The following is a 22,900-nucleotide window of genomic DNA, read 5'->3' as shown; positions in this document are numbered from 1 at the left end:
GAAATTCGTCATCAGACACTGAAAACGATTTTGCGACTTTGCTCAGCAATGTACGAACTTGGCGCTCTATTTCAAATTTCAGTTTGATTATATTATTGAATTAAATGTATTATTATTTTTTATGATTATTTATTAAATTAAAATGTATGATTTCGTGTTTCAAATTTTATCCTACCCGGGATGTTTACTAGACTCTTGTTCGGACAGATTTCATTGAGTTATTCCTAAAAATTACAGCCTACAATAAAAAAAACTACATATTTCCATGCAAAATAATGGTACCGCTTTCAGCACCAAAAATCTGAAATAATCATACCGCTAGGGAGGTTAATTGATGTTTCCCAGTATAGTAGGAATTATACGGTATAGTATTGCTGTTTTGGGATGTATCTGAATGGATATCCAAGGCAGCAGTGTATACCGAACATTGGACTTCGAGAAAATGGCCGCCGGGGGCTGTCTTTTACCTTTGGTGACGTCCAGGCTGCCTATTTAAGTCATTTCTGTCAATATGGGCGTATACCCCGAAGAAATCACATGGTTATCGTGACGCAACGCGTCGGTACACACTGACAGGACTTCCGGTGCACGGTGACGTCAGTCCGGCGTGGGGGCCATTTTGGATCACCCAGAACCATGCACATACACCCATAGTATGGGTAAAAGCTTGATTATACTGTTCTACATGTGAGTGGGTAATTTTTTTTTATATTGGAGTATTAAAATACTGATTTACACTATGGAGGATCTCTGTTTTTGATATGATCCTCTGTGAGAGAACAACCAGTTTAGTACCAGGGGCTTGGAGAACTAAAGAGGATTAGGGATCTGTGGGAGTATCCAGGAGGGTCCATCTGGTGGTGATGAGGATATCCCTTTAAAAGTGTGGCTTACCCTTAAAAAGCGAGCTGGCCCTTGTGGTCACTGTAAGGAGGTGAGGGGGCATTTTGGCTCTTTTTGGATTTGGCACTGGATTCACTTCATGTTGGGCTGAGTTTACACGTGATTTATTTTGTGGAGCACCATTCAATATTATAAGTGCAGCGTGTGGACTTGGAGTGGACATTTATTTTCACTGAGTGCGGTTTGTACACTTGCACTGTGTTTTTTATGTTCACATTTTATTGATCCCCTAAGTTGAGGGAATCATCCTTTATATGTATTGTAGTGTTTGCACTTTTTATAACACTTATATATTTATAATTTATTTTTGTATACACGGTTTAATGAGTGGTATTCATTTATATTATGATACACGTTAGTATTTATTTAGCGCTACACCAATTTTATTTATTTGTCAAACTACAAGTCCCATGAGGCATTGCAAAATTGACAGTTACAAGAATGACTCACAAAGGCAGAGGCATGATGGGACTTGTAGTTTTACAACAGCTGGAGGGCAGAGGCTGAGCACCCATGATCTAGGGAATATCCAATTCCTCCTGGGGGATGGGGGAAGGATTTTATCCCGTTTTTTTTTTTTTTTGTTTTTTTTTGCCTTTATCTGCATCACCGGTGTGTGGTTATAGGATTTTGTGGATGGAGGTTTTCTATTGGTTAAACTAGATGAAATTGTGTAATTTTTTTTTTAACCTGACTAGCTCTGTAACTGTGAACACTGTCTGTCCTAACAGGTTTTGAAGCTGGGCTTTTTGCATTGCATGTTAATGAGGCCATACCGTGTTTCCCAGAACATAAGACAGTGTCCTAGTGTGTTTTTTGAGCCAAAAAAAATGTCTTATTTTTTAAGTGTCCAGGTGTGGACAGGGGGTGCAGAGGTGAGCTGCAGCCAGTTGTGAATGAGGGTTACTATGGAGAGGGCCAGTTGATGACAGTTGTGAGCTGCAGTCAGGTGTTGCAGAGGTGACTTGACAAGTGAGTTTCAGACAGGGTGCAGATATGAGCCACACACAGGGTGCAGGAGTGAGCTGTGGCCAGGGGGTGCTGATCTGTGGCTGGGGGGGGGGGGGGGGGTGCAAAAGTGGGTTGCAACTCAGCTCACCTCTGCACCCCCCCAGCTCACCTATGCACCGTCTGCAACTCACCTGACTCAATTTACCTCTGCAACACCTGAAAAAAGTTCACCTTTGCACATCCCTCCACTGCCCTCATATGGTTAGCTAGCTTTGCAAAACACAGCTGTCAGCAGCCGACGCCTCTATATAGTAACTCCCATTTCGGGTCCTATCTTCCCACACAGTGCACCAAGCGCACTTACTCACCGCTCTGACTCTTCCCCACTGGCCGGCAATCACGCCTGGGGCATCGACTTCCATGCATTAAGCTGCAGGAGGAGATGCCCCACCCCTAAACACACTGCATACTGCACCCGCAGATATCTGTTCCTTCCCTGTCTCACAGTGAGTACAGAGGTAAGGGGGTTCTGTGGGAGCGGATGGTGCTGTCACTTCAGCTGTGCTTCTGTGTTTATAAGAGACAGTAGATATGGGTGTGCGCAGGGCCAGTGCCGAAGGTGGCAGAATGGCATTCTAGCTGGGGGAAAAAAAAAAAACCCTGATCACATCTAGGTCTTATTTTCGGGGTAGGTCTTATACTTTAGCAATTCCCAAAAATTGCACTAGGTTTTATTTTGGGGGTAGGTCTTATTTTAGGGGAAACAGGGTATTTAGAACCCACTCTAGCATTTAAAAAAAATGCTTACAGCCAACCATGACACCTTCTCCTGAGAAATATCTAAAAGGAAAGAAATCGGTTTTAAAAATGTTGAATGTAAACACAAACATAGTGGGGTTTTTGTTTTTAAAACTTTGACTGCAAAAGTGGAAATACACTTTAAATTTATTTTCCTGACACAATCCTTTTTGGCATAACTTTACCCATAACAACTTGATAAAAAATAAATGTTCAAGGAACATACATTCCACATTAATAATTATGCTACCAAAATTATTGTGTGCTGCAAATTGCCTCCACAATTGCTCTGGTTTGTTCTTGTTGGAGGCTGCCACTTTGCTGAAGCCCAGAGGCCCTGATCAGCAAGTAAATCTTCAGGCAGTCAGCAGATTGGTCTCTACATTTTCTGCACAGTGCAGAGAAATAGAGAGCAACTGACCATGTGCAGAGCAGGGTAAGACAGTAAATTACTGCATTTTAACCATTATAGGCACTTATTTCTAATGCTTTACATATGCTATACCTGCAAAACGAGCCAGCCTGAAGTGATCTTGCCAGTGTGCATGGAGCCTTAGGCACCCAAATTGGCTAGTTTTACACAGCAATGAAATGCAGTTGGTTTTCCTTCAGTTGCTAAAATTTAAATAGTAATAAATGCATGTTAACTGTACAATCTTTTTTAGAATTTACAAAAGGCTTAGGCTACTGTAGCAGAGTGCTTAAAGTCCAAACTGGAGGCCATATTTTGATGGTGACTGACAAAGTTGCAGCACACAGATAGATATCGAACTATTGGAAGAGGTGTGGTACCCCTTACAGCTAGTCACCATTATATTGACCAATTCAATTCTCCCACCCCTTTACACAATTACTTACAATTTACATTTTTGCTGCATTTCTCATGCTTATTCCCCACCTAGTAAGAGTGACGCACCCTCGGCCATCTACAACTTCCTGAAATATCCACGTCCCACATCCCAGATGGACGCAGCTCAACAAGTGCTCATTTTCATGCATGGCAGCCCTTGCTGTCCCTCTGAAAAGCAATTCGTGCTGGATCACTTTTGTAGAGGGTGTTAGGTGGCGAGATGTCACCTCATCATGTCTGTTCTGTTAAACCTTAAAAAGGCTAAACTGCCTGCAAAACAGAGCCATACACTTCATTTTCGCCACAGCTGAGAAGCAGAACATTGTGGCCATCACATATGTACAACCCTAAGCAGCTGCATGCCCTTATTTAAGTGGACGGTAAAACCAAAGCTTAACTGCCTGCTTTTACCGCCATAAGTAATGAGTGATTTTGACCCTGCTTAACTGATATCTTGAATATGCAATAACATAAATCAAGACACATAAAATAAAGACACAGAAACAAGACAGTTTTTATTGTACAGATCTTTAAAAATTCAAAAAATTGACAAGCATTTTCCATGACATGCGTACAAAGTTTAACATGACCTTAAAAAGATTAAAATTAAAAAAAAAGGAGAGATTGCACCTTCAATAATACATAAATATTTGTGGTTGGAAAAGAATATAAAGAATATACAGTTACTGGGCAAAGATAGTGTGGATTACAATATAGTCTACAGGGAAATACATATAAAGAAACATTTTTTTTCTATAAACAGAAATACGGTAGTTCCATAGTGAACAGAAGTCCAGGCATACCTGTATGCTTTCTTGAACAATGGCCTGTGAACTGACTGAAGCAATATAGTATAATGATAGGGGAGGAAATGGCATAATACAATTCCCATACTGCACAGAGTTTGCTTCAGCGAATGTTATGCTGACCAGATAAAATCAGAATGTCTAGTTTTCTGTGGAGGAACCATTGGGTCACTGAGAAGTCATGTTTTTAACAGAGGGGGAAGCTGGAAACACGAACTGCTAGTATGAGTGGAAACAAGAGGGATCATCCAATGTTTGAAGCTAAATGAAGGAAAATAAGGACAGGATAAGCAGGCAGCAGTGTTGTCTTAATGCCCATAGACATTTGGTTTTTGCTAACCCTACCTAGACCACACATCGCCTCATGTTTATGGGCACCATTTCACAATAGGTAGGTAAAAAAAAAAAAAAAAAAAAAAAAAAAAAAAAAGGTTTTAAAAAGTGAACTTGTGTGAAGTCCAAATCCTCTTAGCCAAGAGCTTTTCTAGAGACCAAGCTGTATAAAGTATTATTTTATCACTTGTTCATCCTGCACAGCCTAGGATCTCTTAATACCTATAAGTATTCCATGCAACAATCCCCAGTGTTCCCAACAGGTTACTCTGGCTCCAAGAACTGCACTGTGAAATGACAACAATGGGGGGGAGGGGCAGTTGTTACCTATTCTATTCTCCCTGAAGGGAAACCTTATGCTTCTCTTCTCAAACTCTCTCACTTACATGTTCTAGTTTACATTTGTGGACATGTTGTAGTCTGTTCCACATTTTGTACATGTTCTAGTCCTTCATATTTGTGGACCAGGCATGTAGAAAAACACCAGTGCTACCTACAGGTGAAACCTGGTATTGCAGTTTTATACAGCAAGCAAACAGAACGAACTGATGACCTCATTCCATATGCATTTATTGCACATGGCTGGCTGAATGACAGCCCCTGTCTCTGGCCATGCCCCTTTAATGCGCTTTGTCCTAATGAGCTTAATTAGGTGAAATGCATTAGAGCAGCATGGACATAGGCAGCGACTGTCATTTAGCCAGCCAAGTGCAATAATCACATACGAAGTGAGTTCATCAGTGTGCTTGCCGTATAGCATGGAGAAAGGATAAGTTCCTGAAAGCCAGCACTGCAGACCAGAGGCTTTATTACAGCTCTGAGTGCTGCTTGCAGCATCAATTACAGTTTTATAATTTCAATATGACAACAGTAATTATATTGAAGGTGACCATACAGAGTGGATGGTGGTTGAGTGTTTGCACATATTCCAACCACCAAATTATTCCTCCTTGCCTAAAAAAGCATTAAGGCCCACTGCACATATCTCCTATACCTACTTACGAAAATGCTTTACAACATATACAATAGACACACTCAAAATGGATTCCTTTGATTCTCTGTACTGCTGGCTTCTGTCTAAAAGGCAGCAATGGCCTGTCAGAAGTCATTAAAAGTACACATTGGGGCCAATTTACAAAAACTGAAAGGGACCACTTACCCATAGCCACTCAGCACCGAGACAAAGTTCCTTTTGCTAGGTTATTATGTGCAGCTTTACAACTTTTCTACCAGTTTCTAAAAACCAAGCCTACTTAGCAGGCTGCTAGAGTTGTGAGCTGGCTTTCAATAAGAAGCAGGGATGAGTTTTAGCTGCTGCCACGTAGATTATTTATGGACCATGGTAACATAGCATTACTTTGAAAAAGCAGTAAAAATGTAATAAAGATGTGGAAGGTCGCTTAAGTATATGTAAACTAACAATTAACACCTCTTCTTTCCTCCCTTTTTGGTATGCTAAATATTTTGTTATATCTGTTTAATACATGTAAAAAATACCTGTTGATTTGGCCAGAAATCTTGTGAGCTGGTAATCTCAGCAGGGTTGACAACATATGCTTAGGAATTCAGAGCTGTGTTGTCGTGTCAGAGGAAGGTAGGGGCACACTATTTCTGGCACATTAAAAGTTATTTTTCTTTACTTGCAGAATGTTCTAGGAGATGAAACATGGGGACCTGTGCATGAAAAACAGACTAAATATTTTTTTGCCTTGACATACACTTTCGGTTTGATATCGCCTCCAACAAAAAGGGGACAAAACTCAGGTTTAAAAAAAAAAAAAAAAAAAATACCAACATTCTGCTCCACACCCCAAAGGCAGCACTAGCACCTGGTATAGTCAGATAACTTGATTGTGTAGCAGGACCATGAGACATGCAGGATTCAATCCTGCACCATTCAATAGATTATTGGTTGTAAAACACAACCTAGGTAGACTCTCTCCCCAAACTTAATATTTATCTGCTAAAGTTGCTGGAGACTAATTCAAAGGAGAAAAGTTTGACTGGTCCTGATAAACAGGATCAAGCAATAATGATATGACTTCCATGGGTAATATAGTACATAGGAAGGCTGGGAAGAGTAGTTTGTGTTTACATGATTTTGAAGACCCTTTTAGGAGTCACCATTTATTGCCACAAGCCAGCCGTCAATGCTAGACAGATTAAAAAAAACACTCATTTGGCCAGTGAAACGGTGTAACTAGAATCATGAAGTGATTATGACATGAACTATGAGTTCTTGATTAATGATTTCCAGCACCCATTAGGGATGCTTGTCAATACCTTGCAGACTCCTTAACTGATAGAACACTTTTAATGTGTCCAGCAGGAGACCAGTACAGATATATACAGCTAAGATGGTGGCTGTGTGGCAACACACTGATTTGCTGGAAAGTGGGCCAAGGCTTGATCACATGGGGGAAGATGCGCAGTCCGAAGTCAGTTCCATGTCAAAAGTGACACTATCTGTGGAAGAAACAGATGAGGAATATAGTAAGAACAAATCAACAGTCAATAAATACTGTTGTTACTAACTCATTACTGCTAAGATCTTATGTCTCTGCCCAATCTACATTAAAATAAGGTGGTTTATATACAGGAACTTAATATAGTAAGGAAAAAGTTATCAATTAGCAAGTATTGCTCCAGCTATACTAAGGTTTGTATTTTGATACTGAATATGGTCATCAGTTTTAAAGGATAAGTTCACCTTTTGTAACATGTTACACCCTGAATATGGGTGTAACATGCTACAATCTAACCAGTCCCGCTCCCCCCCTTGACAGCTAGTGGGGGATTTCCTCTGTCACCACTACTCCCCACTAGCTGTCAAATTTCAAAAAAATGTGCCCGTGCAGGGCTCCGCTGGTGCAATGCTGTACAGGCTCCTGCAGACAAAAAAAATGCACATTTTTTTACCTGCAAAAGAGACATTTATTATTTTTTCCTAAAAGGTGAACTCATCCTTTAAATATAACTTTATAGAAGTCCTTTTAGTTAAAATAGGAAGAAAAAAAACGCACCAAAAGGGGTCCCAGAACATGCGTCAGCCCCCTCTGGAGGAAACTGCATCAATGAATCCAAGGTCCGAGGAGACATGGGCAAGTCTATCGTGTTGCTACATGTTGTCCTATTAAAATAAAGAAGACAAGGACTAATGAACATATTTTATAAACAGCACAGCAGTGATTAGAAGCTGGAACACTAGCATAGAAAGTTCACTTGCTGGGCAGAATAGGCTATGTAGGGTTTCTGACTGATTGTGCCTCAGCTGCAACTCACAAGGTTACAATTAGCAGCAGCATCAGTTCGACAGGATTCTGAGAAATGCATGACAATGGCAAGAATTTGAGGAAATCCTTTAGCGTTTTACTCTGTTTTCAGCAAACGGGCAAAAATATAGAAGCTGGTCAAAAATCTTTGATTCTTCCACAAATGTTAATAGTAACCAACTGTCAATTATTACAAAGTCATTGGAGATAATTCCAAACACTTCCTGTCCTTGCAACACATTGTCAGTCTTCCCTGTGCACAGATTGCTATAAAAACCCAATGAAGGTTCTGATCGGACTTGAAAATAATGTTTTTTCTGGAGATGGGCTTTACATTTAGTTTTTCGTGCACTCTGGTAAATCAGAAAATGCGTAATGTAAGAGAAAAATTGCATGGCCTGCGATCACTGTAGAAACTGCAGTTGTGATAGAAGGCCATGCAATTTTTATAGGATTATGTGGAAGAATTAATAGAGAATTTGTGTTAATAGGTCATGTCTAGAAGCCAGTAGGCATTTTTAGCAACCCAGGTTGATATGCATGCAATGACAATGAAAAGAGACTCAAAAGGAATTTTGTGGCACTATAATTTTAAGCACATCAGCCACAAGTCTGGATTTGTTCATCACTGATAGAGGGATATTTATCACAAATTTCTCCATAATGGGAATGGGTATAGAATTATGAGAACCAAAAGCCAACTTACGGTGTTACACAAATAAATTTTGTCTTCAGATACGGGGCAGTGCCTGCATGAAAAAAGAAAAAAAAAAAAAAAAAAAGACAGCTGTAATATTTTAAAGCATTTTGCTAGAAAAGCTTTGTAGCTAGGAAAAACTAGTAAATGATCACACAGATCTTACGTGCTAGACAATCGATATTAACAAGTACGACATATAGGTCTCTGGATAGGGTATACATTTCAGAATGGAGAGTCTACTACTACCTGGGTCAGTGGGCTCGGGATGTTCCTGGCTCTCTGGGCGGCAGTACTTGCTGAAGGCTTCTTCTTTGGGGATGTCGGGGTACAGGTACACCAGAGGGGATACCAAAATGTTGGTGGCATCCATAATTTTGTAACCCATGATGATTTCAGCAAAGGACATGTTGTTCAGCTGCTGCTTTGTATATGGCTCTACCGACTGGATCTGTGTCTTACCTGGGTGTGAAAGCATCAATATAAAGAGGTAAGCAATCATATACAAAAAAAGAAAAAAAAAAAAAAAAAACTGTAAAAGTTATCTCAAACTTTTCATACCACTGATATCTTTCTCCACCCAGGTGAAGGTGATACCACCCTCCTTGCTGCTCTCACTGAACCGCAGCAGGAATGTCCCAGGTGGTTTTGTGCTGAGAATGGCTCGTTCGCGCTCTTTGCTGATGAAGCCCATTATATACCTGCAAAGAATACATATACAGTCAGGTCCATAAATATTGGGACCAACACAATGCTAACATTTTTGGCTCTATACACCACCACAATGCAGTTAAAGCACATCTTGTTTGTTTTGTTTCATTTCAAATCCAGACTGTCAGCTTTAATTTGAGGGTATTTACATCCAAATCAGGTGAACGTTGTGTAGGAATTACAACAGTTTGCATATGTGCCTCCCACTTGTTAAGGGACCAAAAGTAATGGCACAGAATAATATTCATAAATCAAACTTTCACTTTTTAATACTTGGTTGCAAATCCTTTACAGTCCATTACAGCCTGAAGTCTGGAACGCATAGACATCACCAGACGCTGGGTTTCATCCCTGGTGATGCTCTGCCAGGCCTCTACTGCAACTGTCTTCAGTTCCTGCTTGTTCTTGGGGCATTTTCCCTTCAGTTTTGTCTTCAGCAAGTGAAATGCATGCTCAATCGGATTCAGGTCAGGTGATTGACTTGGCCATTGCATAACATTCCACTTCTTTCCCTTAAAAAATGCTTTGGTTGCTTTTGCAGTATGCTTTGGGTCATTGTCCATCTGCACTGTGAAGCGGCGTCCAATGAGTTCTGAAGCATTTGGCTGAATATGAGCAGATAATATTGCCAGAAACACTTCAGAATTCATCCTGCTGCTTTTGTCAGCAGTCACATTATCAATAAATACAAGAGAACCAGTTCCATTGGCAGCCATACATGCCCACGCCATGACACTACCACCACCATGCTTCACTGATGAGGTGGTATGCTTAGGATCATGAGCAGTTCCTTTCCTTCTCCATACTCTTCTCTTCCCATCACTCTGGTACAAGTTGATCTTGGTCTCATCTGTCCATAGGATGTTGTTCCAGAACTGCAAAGGCTTTTTTAGATGTTGTTTGGCAAACTCTAATCTGGCCTTCCTGTTTTTGAGGCTCACCAATGGTTTACATCTTGTGGTGAACCCTCTGTATTCACTCTGGTGAAGTCTTCTCTTGATTGTTGACTTTGACACACATGCACCTACCTCCTGGAGAGTGTTCTTGATCTGGCCAACTGTTGTGAAGGGTGTTTTCTTCACCAGGGAAAGAATTCTTCGGTCATCCACCACAGTTGTTTTCCATGGTCTTCTGGTGTTGCTGAGCTCACCAGTGCGTTCCTTCTTTTTAAGAATGTTCCAAACAGTTGTTTTGCCACGCCTAATGTTTTTGCTATCTCTCTAATGGGTTTGTTTTTTTTTTTTCAGCCTAATGATGGCTTGCTTCACTGATAGTGACAGCTCTTTGGATCTCATCTTGAGAGTTGACAGCAACAGATTCCAAATGCAAATAGCACACTTGAAATGAACTCTGGACCTTTTATCTGCTCATTGTAATTGGGATAATGAGTTCCCCTGCCTCCTAGATTGTAAGCTCGAAAGAGCAGGGCTCCCGAACCCCTCGGGTATTGTATTGTTTCGGTCTTGTCTCATGTTCTGTCCCCCTTGCTATTGTACAGCGCTGAGCAAACCCTTTGGCGCTATATAAATACTGTACAATAATAATAATAATGAGGGAATAACACACACCTGGCCATGGAACAGCTGAGAAGCCAATTGTCCCATTACTTTTGGTCCCTTAACAAGTGGGCGGCACATATGCAAACTGTTGTAATTCCTACATTGTTCACCTGATTTGGATGTAAATACCCTCAAATTAAAGCTGACAGTCTGCAGTTAATGCACATCTTGTTTGTTTCATTTCAAATCCATTGTGGTGGTGTATAAAGCCAAAAATATTAGAATTGTGTCAATGTCCCAATATTTATGGACCTGACTGTATCTTATGGTACAAGATTTCAGAGTATACGATAATACTATGAATCACACAAATAAATATTTCCAGTTGCTATATTGTTACAGGTCCTCATGGGGAGGCAGCAAATTTGTATGTGTTCAAACTCCTAACAGTCACCCTTCTCTCCAATTATATAGAATGTGTAGCCTACAATATTCACTTTGGGAATACAAAAATACAAATTCTTCTCACCAAATTATACCTTTTTCAGTGGGATACTTTATGTCACACAACACATTCCTGCTTAAAGAGACTTTGTGGAGAAGATAGGAGTACGAAGTTGTGCGCTGGTACATATACACATCCTCCTCTATATTGATGTAATTTGGATCTGATATTACAAGAAGATTACTCAGGCATTCCCTGAAAGTTGCTTCAGAGTTGCTTCAAATTCGCCTCAAAATAGTACTCAAGTTGCCTGGCAAAAGTCGCACTGTAAGTTGTGCGACCAGCAGGTCACAGTAGTGTGAACCAAGACTTATTGATTTTGCGCTGGTTTATTTTTAGGTTCATTTATGACACTAGGGAGTATTTGATCACTCCAGCTGTTCATTTTTATATCACATTATCTACAACATACTGCTCTGATTTTGAAATCTTGGCCTCTTGCCATTTCTCCTCCCACAGACCCTCAAGACTCATTACACAATTTTGTGCCACACCATTTCTTTCCACCCCTTAAGCTGCCTGAACCCTATGTTATAATGCAGTGCACTTTTTTTTTTAATAGCTATCATCCATGCTGCTTTGTCCTCTTTCTACAATTTTCTGTCACCCTGTCTTCTCTCATCCTGACATAAATGCCAAGTGGCACAAGTACAATGGGAAAAACACACAGGCTTTAATTTAGTAAGACAAGAGCATTATAACATGTCTAGTTACACAAAGCAAGCTATCCACTATGATCTTTTCATTACACTAAACCAAGGGTCTCCAAACATTCTAAACAAAGGGCCAGTTTACTGGCTTTCAGACTTTAGGAGGGCCAGACTGTGGCCATTGGGAGTAGAAATTGTCCTGGTGTCAGTGGGAGCAAACAATGCATCTTTTTAGGAGAGGAATAGCGCCCTAGATAGTCAAGTTGATAAGTTTTGAGAAAGATGGTGCAGGTTTATACTAGAGTGTACTGCGTTGACAAGGACCAAAAAGGTATTATAAGCATAATGTCCACAGACAGACTCCTCATATACAAACTCATCCATAAGAGGATAGGGAACCCTCCTCATGCTCGTGCAGCAGCTACAGCTACAAGAAAACTAGAGACAGAATCTGGAGAGGGTGTGGGAACATTTTTGTGAATCTTGCATTTATGACTGCACTCACAAGGCTGAGTCATAGTTGCAGAGAATGCAAAACAAAGGAGGGAGCTACACCTGAAGGAGAAAGGAGTGGACTGAAGCAGGGGGTAGAAATCGGGGCTGTACATGCGTCACTGCAGGCCACCCCAGTAGCACATTTTTTTTATTCAGGTTAGGTAGGATAGGTAGGAGGAGGACATTTTTATGAATAGTGAGACTTAGGCTTTTCCTACACTTTAATGCTGTTACCAGGTCACTGTAAGGCAGCTGTAAGGAGGAGGTAACCAAGACCTTGTGGGGAGCAAGCTGTAGCTGAAGCAGAGTGGAAGATACAGAGGAGAACACTCACAACATGGGAAGTCTTGTGGCCTCTGTGTGTGTGGGGATACAGCCCACATGTGCTGCAGCTAGTACAAGGTGTGACAAATTTGAAAAGCTTATGTGTGGCGCAGCACATACAGGGTGCAGGTGATAGATTGCAGGAAGTGCCTTGCCACTGTCAACAAAGTGTCCATGACACATTTTTAAACCCCCAAAGGAACAAAGGGAAAACAGTGGGGGTGCTAGCTCCTAAGTAGGGATAGGTCCTACGTGCTTATCGATGGTGGACTAGATGTTTGATAGCGGCCCCTGTGGGGCATCCAGCACAAACTGGACAGAAGTACAGCACTGGACCTGTAAAATGCTCTAAGGCTAGCTTCATACAGTATACATAAGTGATCTAGAGAGCATCTTCAGAGAAATCCAGTGCCCGCAGGTCACAGTACAGGCTGGCCCTGCATCATCTTCTCAGCAAGATCAATCGTCTTCTCGGTCAATCAATCCAGAAAAAGAAAACTGCAGATGCTGTAGAATCACTAGCAAATTGAAAGATGATGGGAGTAGGAGGGATGATGCTGGGCTGTCATACATGTCCAATCTCCTGAAAGGAAGCTACCTAACCCTACATCACTGAATATTCTACCTGTGTCCCCTAATGAACACTTAAACAATATTGCGCACCAGTGTATCATATCATGAAGAACTTGCTGCTCCTATCTCCTATTAGTAAGCATTAAAGGCATATGTCCCAACAGGTTTGTTTCTATGGTTTAACTGTTACTTGTTACTGCTGCATTGATTCTGAATTATAACTAGTTATTGTGATGAAGCTATTAAAGAATAGATAATTGGGCTACCCCCTAAAAATGTAGTACACACAACAGTGGTGTCGAGCAACTCACAGCTGCAATCAGAAGCCAGATTTCATTAGTCTGTGAATGGCCAGCCAATGAAAGCTGCTTACTATAAATAAGAAAAGGTTCAACTACTGATTTTATGTCAACTCACCCTTCATTCCAAAGTGCGAGAATGTATTTCTTTACAAGGTCAATGATATTGTCCAGCCACACCCAGAATGAAAACCCTTTACCAGCCATGTTTTCCTGATGGGAAAAATAATTGTAAGAAGGGTACTAAAGCAGATACATTTAACCACAAAAACATTGCATGCAAATGTCATTTACTTTAAACCAGTAAGATAAACATTTGTACACAAATCACACTAACAGATATAAACACTGCTTTTATCATTTATATTTTTCACTGCTATTCTAAAGTACAAACCTATTAAAAAAGAAGGTTGAAATCGCATCTGGGGTGAAAAAAGTTTAATTACATGTATATCTCTGTGCAACCAATCCAGAAAAAGTCTGGACAAATCCATACCTAACTCATGGTTTCATAGCAAACCAAAACTAGTTGTACTGCCTAGAGGTCTAGGGGATGTTGCTAAAAAAAAGTGATGGTTGTGAAGTTTACACTTGGAGATCACACGATGTTAAATTACTTTAACATCACCACAATCTAGAGACCTATAGAAACCAAATTGTTTCTTCAGCTACCGTCTAAATATTAACAACACAAGCAGACTTTGAAACTATGTATACAAAAAAAAAAAAAAATGGTTACTTTGCAGAATTTAGCCCAGGTAATTTGACAGCCGGAATAGTTTACTCCAGGACCTGAAGAAAAAGCAAGTAAGAGTACTATTAGAACACAAAATTATACCACTTCATCAGTGCACCCCCTGAAGTACTGACAGCTTACCCAGCAGTTTTTCGGCCAGTGTAGTTAACTGTTCAATGCTAAGGCCACGCTTTGTGGTAGAAGAGAACTGCCAGCTTAGGACCTCAGCCACCTGATCCCATGTGCCAATGGGAGGCTTGGTGAAAAAGTTGACGTTCTAAAAATGAAAACATTGACTAGCACTGTAATACTGACACATCACAGAAATGCATTTTTAATAATATCCATACAATAGGCAGATCTGCAATTTTTAGTAAAATATTTCTTCATTGCCTTTTCTGTTACCGCTTACATATAACAGCAAAGGGCTGTGTGCACAAATCAACTATCCTAGTACACTGAAAGAGACAACATTAACAGGGATGTGTGTTTTAGTTATCAGACCTTGGTTTGTACTGCTGGCTGTCAGAAACCATGCATTTTAAAGTGATACTAAAAGGTTCATGCTTTATTTTATTGCAATAACAAACATGTCATACTTACTTGCTCTGTGCTGCTCTGGCTCCTCGTAAATCCCCCCCCCCTTCCTCCAAGTGCCTTCATAGCAAGCTGCTTGCTCTGGGGGCACTTGTGAATGCTTGCTCCCAAGCTGCCTCTGTGTCCATAAGCACGGCTCAACCCCACCCCCCACTCCCTTCTCACTAGCTGTGATTGACAGCAGCAGGAGCCAATAGGGCTTGAGTGAGAGCCGAGAGAGTCTTGGCTCTCATGCACATTGCTGGATCGGGATTAGGCTTGGGTGAGTATGGGGAAGGGGGGGTCTGCAGGGGAAGCTACACTCAAGAGGTTTTTACTTTCACGGATAGAATGGATGAAGGTAAAAAAAAAAAAAAACCTTCTGCCTCTACTTCAAAGGCCCTGTTCATGCGCTTTATCAAGTCTTTTGATACTTGATAAAGCGCATGCGCGCAAAACATGTTGTCCTGGCAACCGACCTCTTCCTTCTAAAGCTGTGGCTCCAGCGAGAGTCCCTCCCCCCTCCGTCTCTCCACATCGTGGTGACGTCATCCGGGACGCTGGGACGTCGGATACACGTGGTCCCTGGACTGACAGGCATTCTACTCTCCACTGCTTCCCTCTGAGCGGACAGGCCATCCATCTTGGAACCTGGCTTCTTAAAGCCACAGGCTGGTGATCTATTTTTTACCATATGAATTATAATAAAGGCACACCTCCATATAAGGTGTGTTACTTTTATCACAAAACTACACAGCACCTGGCTCCTGTTCATACTTTCTACAAACCGATGTGTTTTTACCATGGCAGCAGTGAGTTTTTTTCCCCCCACTAATCACAGTTGACATATACCATTCACTTATTTTTCACTTATTTCCTTTGGGACACATCTGTGCGCTTTTATCCAGACCGTTCTTTAAAACCAAACCAGACCCTAAGTTAGCATGTATGTTGCAATTGTGGTTCCTACAATATTGTTTTACATGCGCTGTCTGAAATGTCGTCATTATTTACATATTTTTACAAAATAGTAATGAAGGTGGAAATGGCTCAAGTAAAGGGGTTGTGTCAGTCTGATGTTTAAAGCAATCTATTACGTCATTGGCAATTCTCTGGGTCAGTCAATTCTATCTGATGACTGCTTTGTATCTGTAACCCTCCCCATTTCTTCCAATGCTTATGTTACAGTCCATCAGTGCGAAATACAAACGTTACAAGAAAGTTATCCTATAATAATTCTGTATGGTCAGATGTGTGTTATCACTAAGTATTTTATAAGCAGTGCACATCTCTCACAGTATAAAGCACACAGTCCAGTACTTTACAAGTCAAAACACACAGTATTCTTAAATCTGCCTCAAACATTCACTAAAGTACTTGTGCTCATATTAGAACAAAAAAAGGTTATATTACGTTACCTTTGGGTTGTTTGTCAGCATGTTGTACCACAGGATTGAGGCCCAAGCATTGGGCATCTGACAAATGTTTGATATCACTACAACTGGTAATGAATGAGTCTTTACAGAAAATAAAAAACAAAAAAATTAACCATTACACCAATATAAAATACAGCACATAAAACAGAAAAAAAATTCCTAATTTTTGCTAACCATAAAAAAACAGTGGAAGCAAGGTAATAATTTCAGCATGCTGGGCATTTAACCACTTCAATAGCAGACACGTTTACCCCCTTCCTGCCCAGGCCAATCTTCAGCTTTCAGCGCTGTTATACTTGGAATGACAGTTGTGCGGTCATGCAACACTGTACCGAAATGACATTTTTATCATTTTTTTCACACAAATAGAGGTTTGTTATAACATTTTGCAAATAAATAATCTTTGTTCAAAAATTTAGGTCAAAATGTATTCTGCTACATTACTTTAGTGAAAATAACTCAAATCAGTGTTTATTATTTAGTTGGTAGGAAAGTCAGAAACTATGGTATATATCTGTAAATTGATCAATTCTGATGTACCAACCCATCTAATTTATTGAGGCCCAAAAACGTCAGGACAGCATAAATACCCCCAAAATGACTCCTTTTTGGAAAGTAGACAGTCTGAGGTATTTAGTAAGAGGCATGCCAAGTTTTTCTGAAGTTGTAATTTTGTGTTATAATTTTTTGGAAAATGAAAAAATTATTATTATTTTTTTTAACATTTTTTTTATGTAGTGTCACCAATGCAGTACAGAGTCATCCTCTGACTGGTGTGACAGTGATCAGGGACATGGACTGGTGAAAGTACATATTTAAAAAAAAAAAAATCATTGTTTTTAAATTTGTGTTTCTTTTTATCCATGACTAGTGCAATACAGTGTTACCATAGTAACACTGTACTATTCTGGGCAAGTGATCAGGATTTTTTTTTTATGATGGCTTATACTAGTGAATTTCCAATGTATTGTTGTGATTAGCTGTGACTGGTCGCAGCTAATCACATACCACAGATGGGCTGTGATTGGCCTTGTCTGTACCACGTGATCACTGTGACCAATCACAGCTAGCAATACAAATGTAAGCAATGAAAGGAAGCCATTTATTGTTTGCAATTGTCATGTGATCTGCTGATTGGTTACAGCGATCACATGGTACCAGCAGCAGGCTAGTACAGTGACCAGTCATTGGCTGTGTTCGTTGGACACAGCCAGTGACCGATCGCATCGCAGTGCACCCCCCCTCCCCTGCGCTCAAAGCGTGATCTGGGAGGATGTCATATGATGTCCACCAGGAATGAAGAATATTACAATAGGCCGAGAGGGAACAGGTTAAAAAGAGAATCAGTCTTGAGTACACTTATACATGAGTTTAAAAATTCTCTGTCTACACCTGCAAAACATCATCTGTTAAAACTATACATTTCCTCTTTTTTTGTTTCACCCTACTCTGTGCATGATCCTTGGCTATGGGAGGAGTCAAGGACATTTGCTGCCAAATCTCATAAGCCAAGTTATACTCCGTACAGAGTTATAATGCCTGAACCCATAACAGCAACTATCACACCTCAGGCAACTCTAACATGAGTTTCAGAGTGATTAACTAAAGCTAGTAATGGGTAAACATACATCTCTCTCACAATTCTGCTGTTATGTGTTCAGTTTTCCTGAGTGTTTATTGGCTCACGAAAACGTAAGTTATATACAAAAATGTAATCAAATAGCACATCTATAAAATTATATGACATATACATTTTAATTTAAAAAAAAGTTCATGCACATTCAGGAAGTGTGTCTGACCCATGGTATTTTGAGAGGAGAATGCTCCTTCAACCATCATAAACCTTTGCTGCTGAATTTCTCACCTCTAGATCAATTTTTAAGCCTTGATGGTATACTTCAGTCTCAAAGGTAATTAAATGAAGCTCTTCAGTAACAATAAGTGATGCCTGAAAAATAAAATTGGTAACATAAAAAAACAACACTTATAATTCTCTGCAGGCTAGCCAGCGGGGCTCACCATGGTTTGTATTTTTCAAGCAAATGTACAATACACACTGGTACACAAAACTGGAATGTCCTCCAGAGCACTGGAGTTGAGATACTACAAGCTGGAGGCCAGAGGTATGCTTCCCCCTGACACCTTCCTTCTTGTGATGCTATGAGGATCATTTTAAAATTGCTGTCAATTTCTGTATGAAAAAGAATTATAATATGGGTATTCACACTTTTAATAGCTGGCATTTTAAAGTATGAATTGGGACTTTTGCATATCTGTGACAACCTTGAATGAAAATGATTATGCATTTGTTATGAATTATTTGTATGCCTAAAATCTGCACAATGATAATACCTTAGAGGAGTACTGTGCTTAATTCCTCTCAAATCAGTCTCTCTCAACCTTTTTACCTCTGAGGAACCCCTAAAATAATTTCAGGCCTCAGGGAACCCATATGAAAACCAATTAATTAGGGATAAATAGGATAAATGCCCTTTACATTGAAGGTCAGTAGGAAAAATGCAACTTTTACAATGGTGATCAGAATGCAACCCTTATAAACAGCTAAAACGCTGTTTGGAGCATACTGCTGGTCTTGTCAACTAGTATTGGCTCAGGATGGGCCATCAGATGGGAGATTAATCAACCACAGCTTAAAGTGCTACTAAACCAATGACCATGTATTCATTATATCCAGTCTTCCACAGTACACAGAATATGAAAATGCAATTATTTTAGTAAACAAACTGCTAAATACCTTTTCTCATCAGCAGTATACAGTGAAGGAAATAAGTACTTGATCCCCTGCTGATTTTGAATGTTTGCCCACTCACAAAGAAATGATCAGTCTAAAAATCTAATGGTATGTGTATTGTAACACAGACAGAATAGCAACAAAAAATTCAAAAGAAATGCAGGTCTAACAAATTATGAACGGATTTGCATGTTCATGAAGAAAATAAGTATTTGATCCCCTTCACAAAACATGTCTTAGTACTTGGTGGCAAATCCCTTGTTGGCAATCACAGAGGTCAGACATTACCTGTAGTTGGCCACCAGGTTTGCACACATCTCAAGAGGGATTTTGGCCCACTCCTCTTGGCAGATCCTCTCCAAGTCATTAAGATTTGGTGGCTGACGTTTGGAAACTCGAACTTTCAGCTCCCTCCACAGATTTTCAATCGGATTAAGGTCTGGAGACTGGCTAGGCCACTCCAGGACCTTAATGTGCTTCTTCTTGAGCCACTCCTTTGTTACCTTGGCCGTGTGTTTTGGGTCATTGTCATGCTGGAACACCCATCCACGACCCATTTTCAATGCCCTGGCTGAGGGAAGAAGGTTCTCACCCAAGATTTGACGGTACATTACCCCGTCCACCGTCCCTTTGATGCGGTGCCATTGTCCTGTCCCCTTAGCCGAAAAACACCCCCAAAGCAGAATGTTTCCACCACCATGTTTGACAGTTGGGATGGTGTTCTTGGGGTCATAGGCAGCATTCCTCCTCCTCCAAACATGACGAGTTGATGCCAAACAGCTCGATTTTGGTCTCATCTGACTACAACACTTTCAACCAGCCCTCCTCTGCATCATTCAGATGTTCAGTGGCAAATTTCAGACGGGCCTGGACATGTGCTTTCTTGAGCAGAGGGACCTTGTGGGCACTGCAGGATTTCAATCCTTGTCAGCGTAGTGTGTTACCAATTGTTTTCTTGGTGACTGTGGTCCCAGCTGCCTGAAGATCATTGACAAGCTCCTCACGTGTAGTTCTGGGATGATTCCTCACTGTTCTCATGATCATTGACACTCCACGAGGTGAGATCTTGCATGGTGCACCAGACCTAGGGAGACTGACAGTTCTTTTGTGTTTCTTCCATTTCCGAATGCCTGCACCAAATGCTGTCACCTTCTCACCAAGCTGCTTGGCGATAGTTTGGTAGCCCAGTCCAGCCTTGTGTAGGTCTACACTCTTATCCCTGACATCCTTGGACAGCTCTTTTGTCTTTAACATGGTGGAGAGTTTGGAATCTGATTGTTTGATTGCTCCTGTGGACAGGTGTCTTTTATACAGGTAACAAAATGAAATTAGCAGCACTCCCTCTAAGAGACTGCTTCTAATCTCAGCTTGTTACCTGTATGAAAGACACCTGGTGGCCAGAAATCCTGCTGAATGGTAGGGGATCAAATACTTATTTCCCTCATGAACATGCAGATCAGTGCATCATTTTTTAGACATGCATTTCTTTTGAATTTTTTGTTGCGATTCTGTCTCTCCGTGTTATAATACACCTGCCATTTGATTTTTAGACTGATCATTTCTTTGTGAGTGGGCAAACATTCAAAATCAGCAGGGGATTAAATACTTATTTCCTTCACTGTATAGCAGTGTTGTGACTTCTATCCGAGCCCTGATTAATCTTGTAGGATGAGTTTTCATTCTTCTCTGACTGCCCTATGAGGCTGCATAATACCTGACCCTCTGTCTGGACAGCAGTGATTGGCCCTGTGACGATCACAAGCACCCTCTCTAGCAATACACACCAAACAGAGCATGTGCAGACTTGCCACTGCTGTTTTAACTGTGGCATATGGATTGGGGACAGCAAAAGATAGGGGAGGATAAAACAACCTTTTTATACATTGCAAAGGATTAACCCCTTAGGTTCCAAAGTGAGTATAACAAGCATGCTTTACTGCATATACAGACTGATTTTACGGATGTGGGTTTAGTAACACTTTAAAGGAGCCACAAGTGTTCCACAGAATGCTGGTTAAGAATGGCTGCTTTAAGTACTTTGCAAGTACATAAATATACCTGTTGATCTACCAGAAATGCATTCAGCTCCTAGATCTGAAAACACTCAGCATTTTTTTGGACTAAGCAATGTCAGTCGTGACCAGTTTTTGTTTTTACACATAGATCCGTGGCTTGGCCCTGTCCCTCTCTCTCTTCATTGGCTGACTGGCTGTAATTGACAGCAGTGGGAGCCAATGGCTCATGCTTGCTGTCTCAGTCAAGGAAGAGGCAGAGACCCGGGACAGCCAAGGCTGTCATGCACATCAGTGGATCTCGATGTGGCTCAGGTAAGCATTGAGGGGGCTGGGGGCACTGCTTGTACACAGAAGGTAGAATACATGAAGGTAAAAAAACCTTGATCCTTTACAACTGCTTTAAGGTGGAATTAAACAATAACCCTTTTTCTATTTTAACCTCAGGTGGCCAGACCATTTCTCTCTTTTTATCATGTTCCACTATATTTTTAAGTATAGCTTTGCGAATTTGGAAAATATCTCCAAACCACACATTTCATGAAAGCACAGAATCTGTAGAATAAAAGGATAGTGCTAATGATTTTGTACATCCTACCACAGTTGCACAGATGGTTAATATAATTTAAAGAAAGAGAGTCAAGCAATGCATTTTAATAATGCAGTGCAGGTGTACAATGCACATCAACATGTGCACCATATTGCATGTCCACTGGTTTGAATGGGCTTAGTGAGTTTTGTTTACCAGTACTGTCACCAGAAGTGTAAATATCAGGGGTTTAAACAGAACCCTGAAGTTTAACAAAGTCGATCTCCATTTCCTCTACCCAGCACTTAAACCCAGAAATGCCCAGTAATGAGCACTCCCATGTTCATTCAGGAACTGAAACGATGTAAACATGTCATTCAAGTAGCATGCTCAAATGTTTTTCAAATTATTGTGATTGATGGCTTTGTCAGCTGCTGATCACAGCTATTTATGAATATCAAGAGTCTAAAGTACCCTTCTGCTAGAAGTTCGTCACTATTTATGTGGAACGGATTGGGATTTTACTCAAAATACTGGAACTGAATAGGATATATTATATATTAAGTTTTAACACATATACAATTTTGTACATGTAGAGTGTTATATATGTTGAAAACTAGTTGTACTTTATTTTTAGATTTGATTTTGGAGTGCCGCACTATTTTGTTTTATATTTTTATTGGTTTTTAGGTGTGAATCATATTTGTGCTGGCTAGTTCTAAGTGAGATAGAAGGAGTGTGTATATATTTTTCCTTGCATCGTGGGAGCACGGGAACTAAGGAAAGTCATAGTTGATTTGATTTCTTTTTCCTTCCACCACAGGGGAAAGAAAATCGCTCGATTCCCCAGAGAAGCCCCGTTGACAGAACACAATGATTACTGCTAGTGGCTATAGTTGCCTGCAGTGATTGCATTTAACAAATCTGACAGGCTGGTTATACCAAAGTTGATCGATGAATGGACTTGGGTACAACCAGCCTGTCTATAGATGGTTTGAATCTCAGCCAGTCCCTGCTGAACTGGCCGAAAAATTGTCACTATAGTCTAAGTAAATGTAGCGGACTATAGAGTTAGTGGGCTGGCCAACTGCAAGCAGTTCTGTCCCAATGTGACCCTTGTGTCCATGCTGTAAGGGCCCATATGTACCAGGGCGGTCTGTTGCAGTGCTTTCAAGTCACATTATACCTCGCAT

General features: G+C 40.5%; 1 protein-coding gene across 1 annotated transcript in view; it reads right to left on the bottom strand.

The window, feature by feature from the left end:
* Window positions 1-3,992: 3,992 nt before the first annotated feature.
* Window positions 3,993-22,900, bottom strand: part of STAT3 (signal transducer and activator of transcription 3) — a 162,699-nt gene continuing 143,791 nt past the window's right edge. The window contains exons 15-24 of the mRNA XM_089668782.1: window positions 18,279-18,362; window positions 16,397-16,495; window positions 14,544-14,679; window positions 14,406-14,458; window positions 13,785-13,879; window positions 9,172-9,311; window positions 8,857-9,072; window positions 8,620-8,662; window positions 7,665-7,771; window positions 3,993-7,107 (exon numbers count right to left, since the gene is read on the bottom strand). Of these exons, the coding sequence (XP_089524908.1) occupies window positions 7,052-7,107; window positions 7,665-7,771; window positions 8,620-8,662; window positions 8,857-9,072; window positions 9,172-9,311; window positions 13,785-13,879; window positions 14,406-14,458; window positions 14,544-14,679; window positions 16,397-16,495; window positions 18,279-18,362 (1,029 nt within the window). The 3' untranslated portion in view covers window positions 3,993-7,051. The remainder of the gene's footprint in view (window positions 7,108-7,664; window positions 7,772-8,619; window positions 8,663-8,856; window positions 9,073-9,171; window positions 9,312-13,784; window positions 13,880-14,405; window positions 14,459-14,543; window positions 14,680-16,396; window positions 16,496-18,278; window positions 18,363-22,900) is intronic.

This window comes from Staurois parvus, unplaced genomic scaffold, assembly GCF_062004578.1.
Source record: "Staurois parvus isolate SC_StPar_1 unplaced genomic scaffold, SC_StPar_1.0 ptg000063l, whole genome shotgun sequence".
Taxonomy (NCBI): Eukaryota; Metazoa; Chordata; class Amphibia; order Anura; family Ranidae; genus Staurois; species Staurois parvus.
Note: the sequence above shows the minus strand (reverse complement) of the source record. Positions and strands in the feature narration are given on the sequence as shown.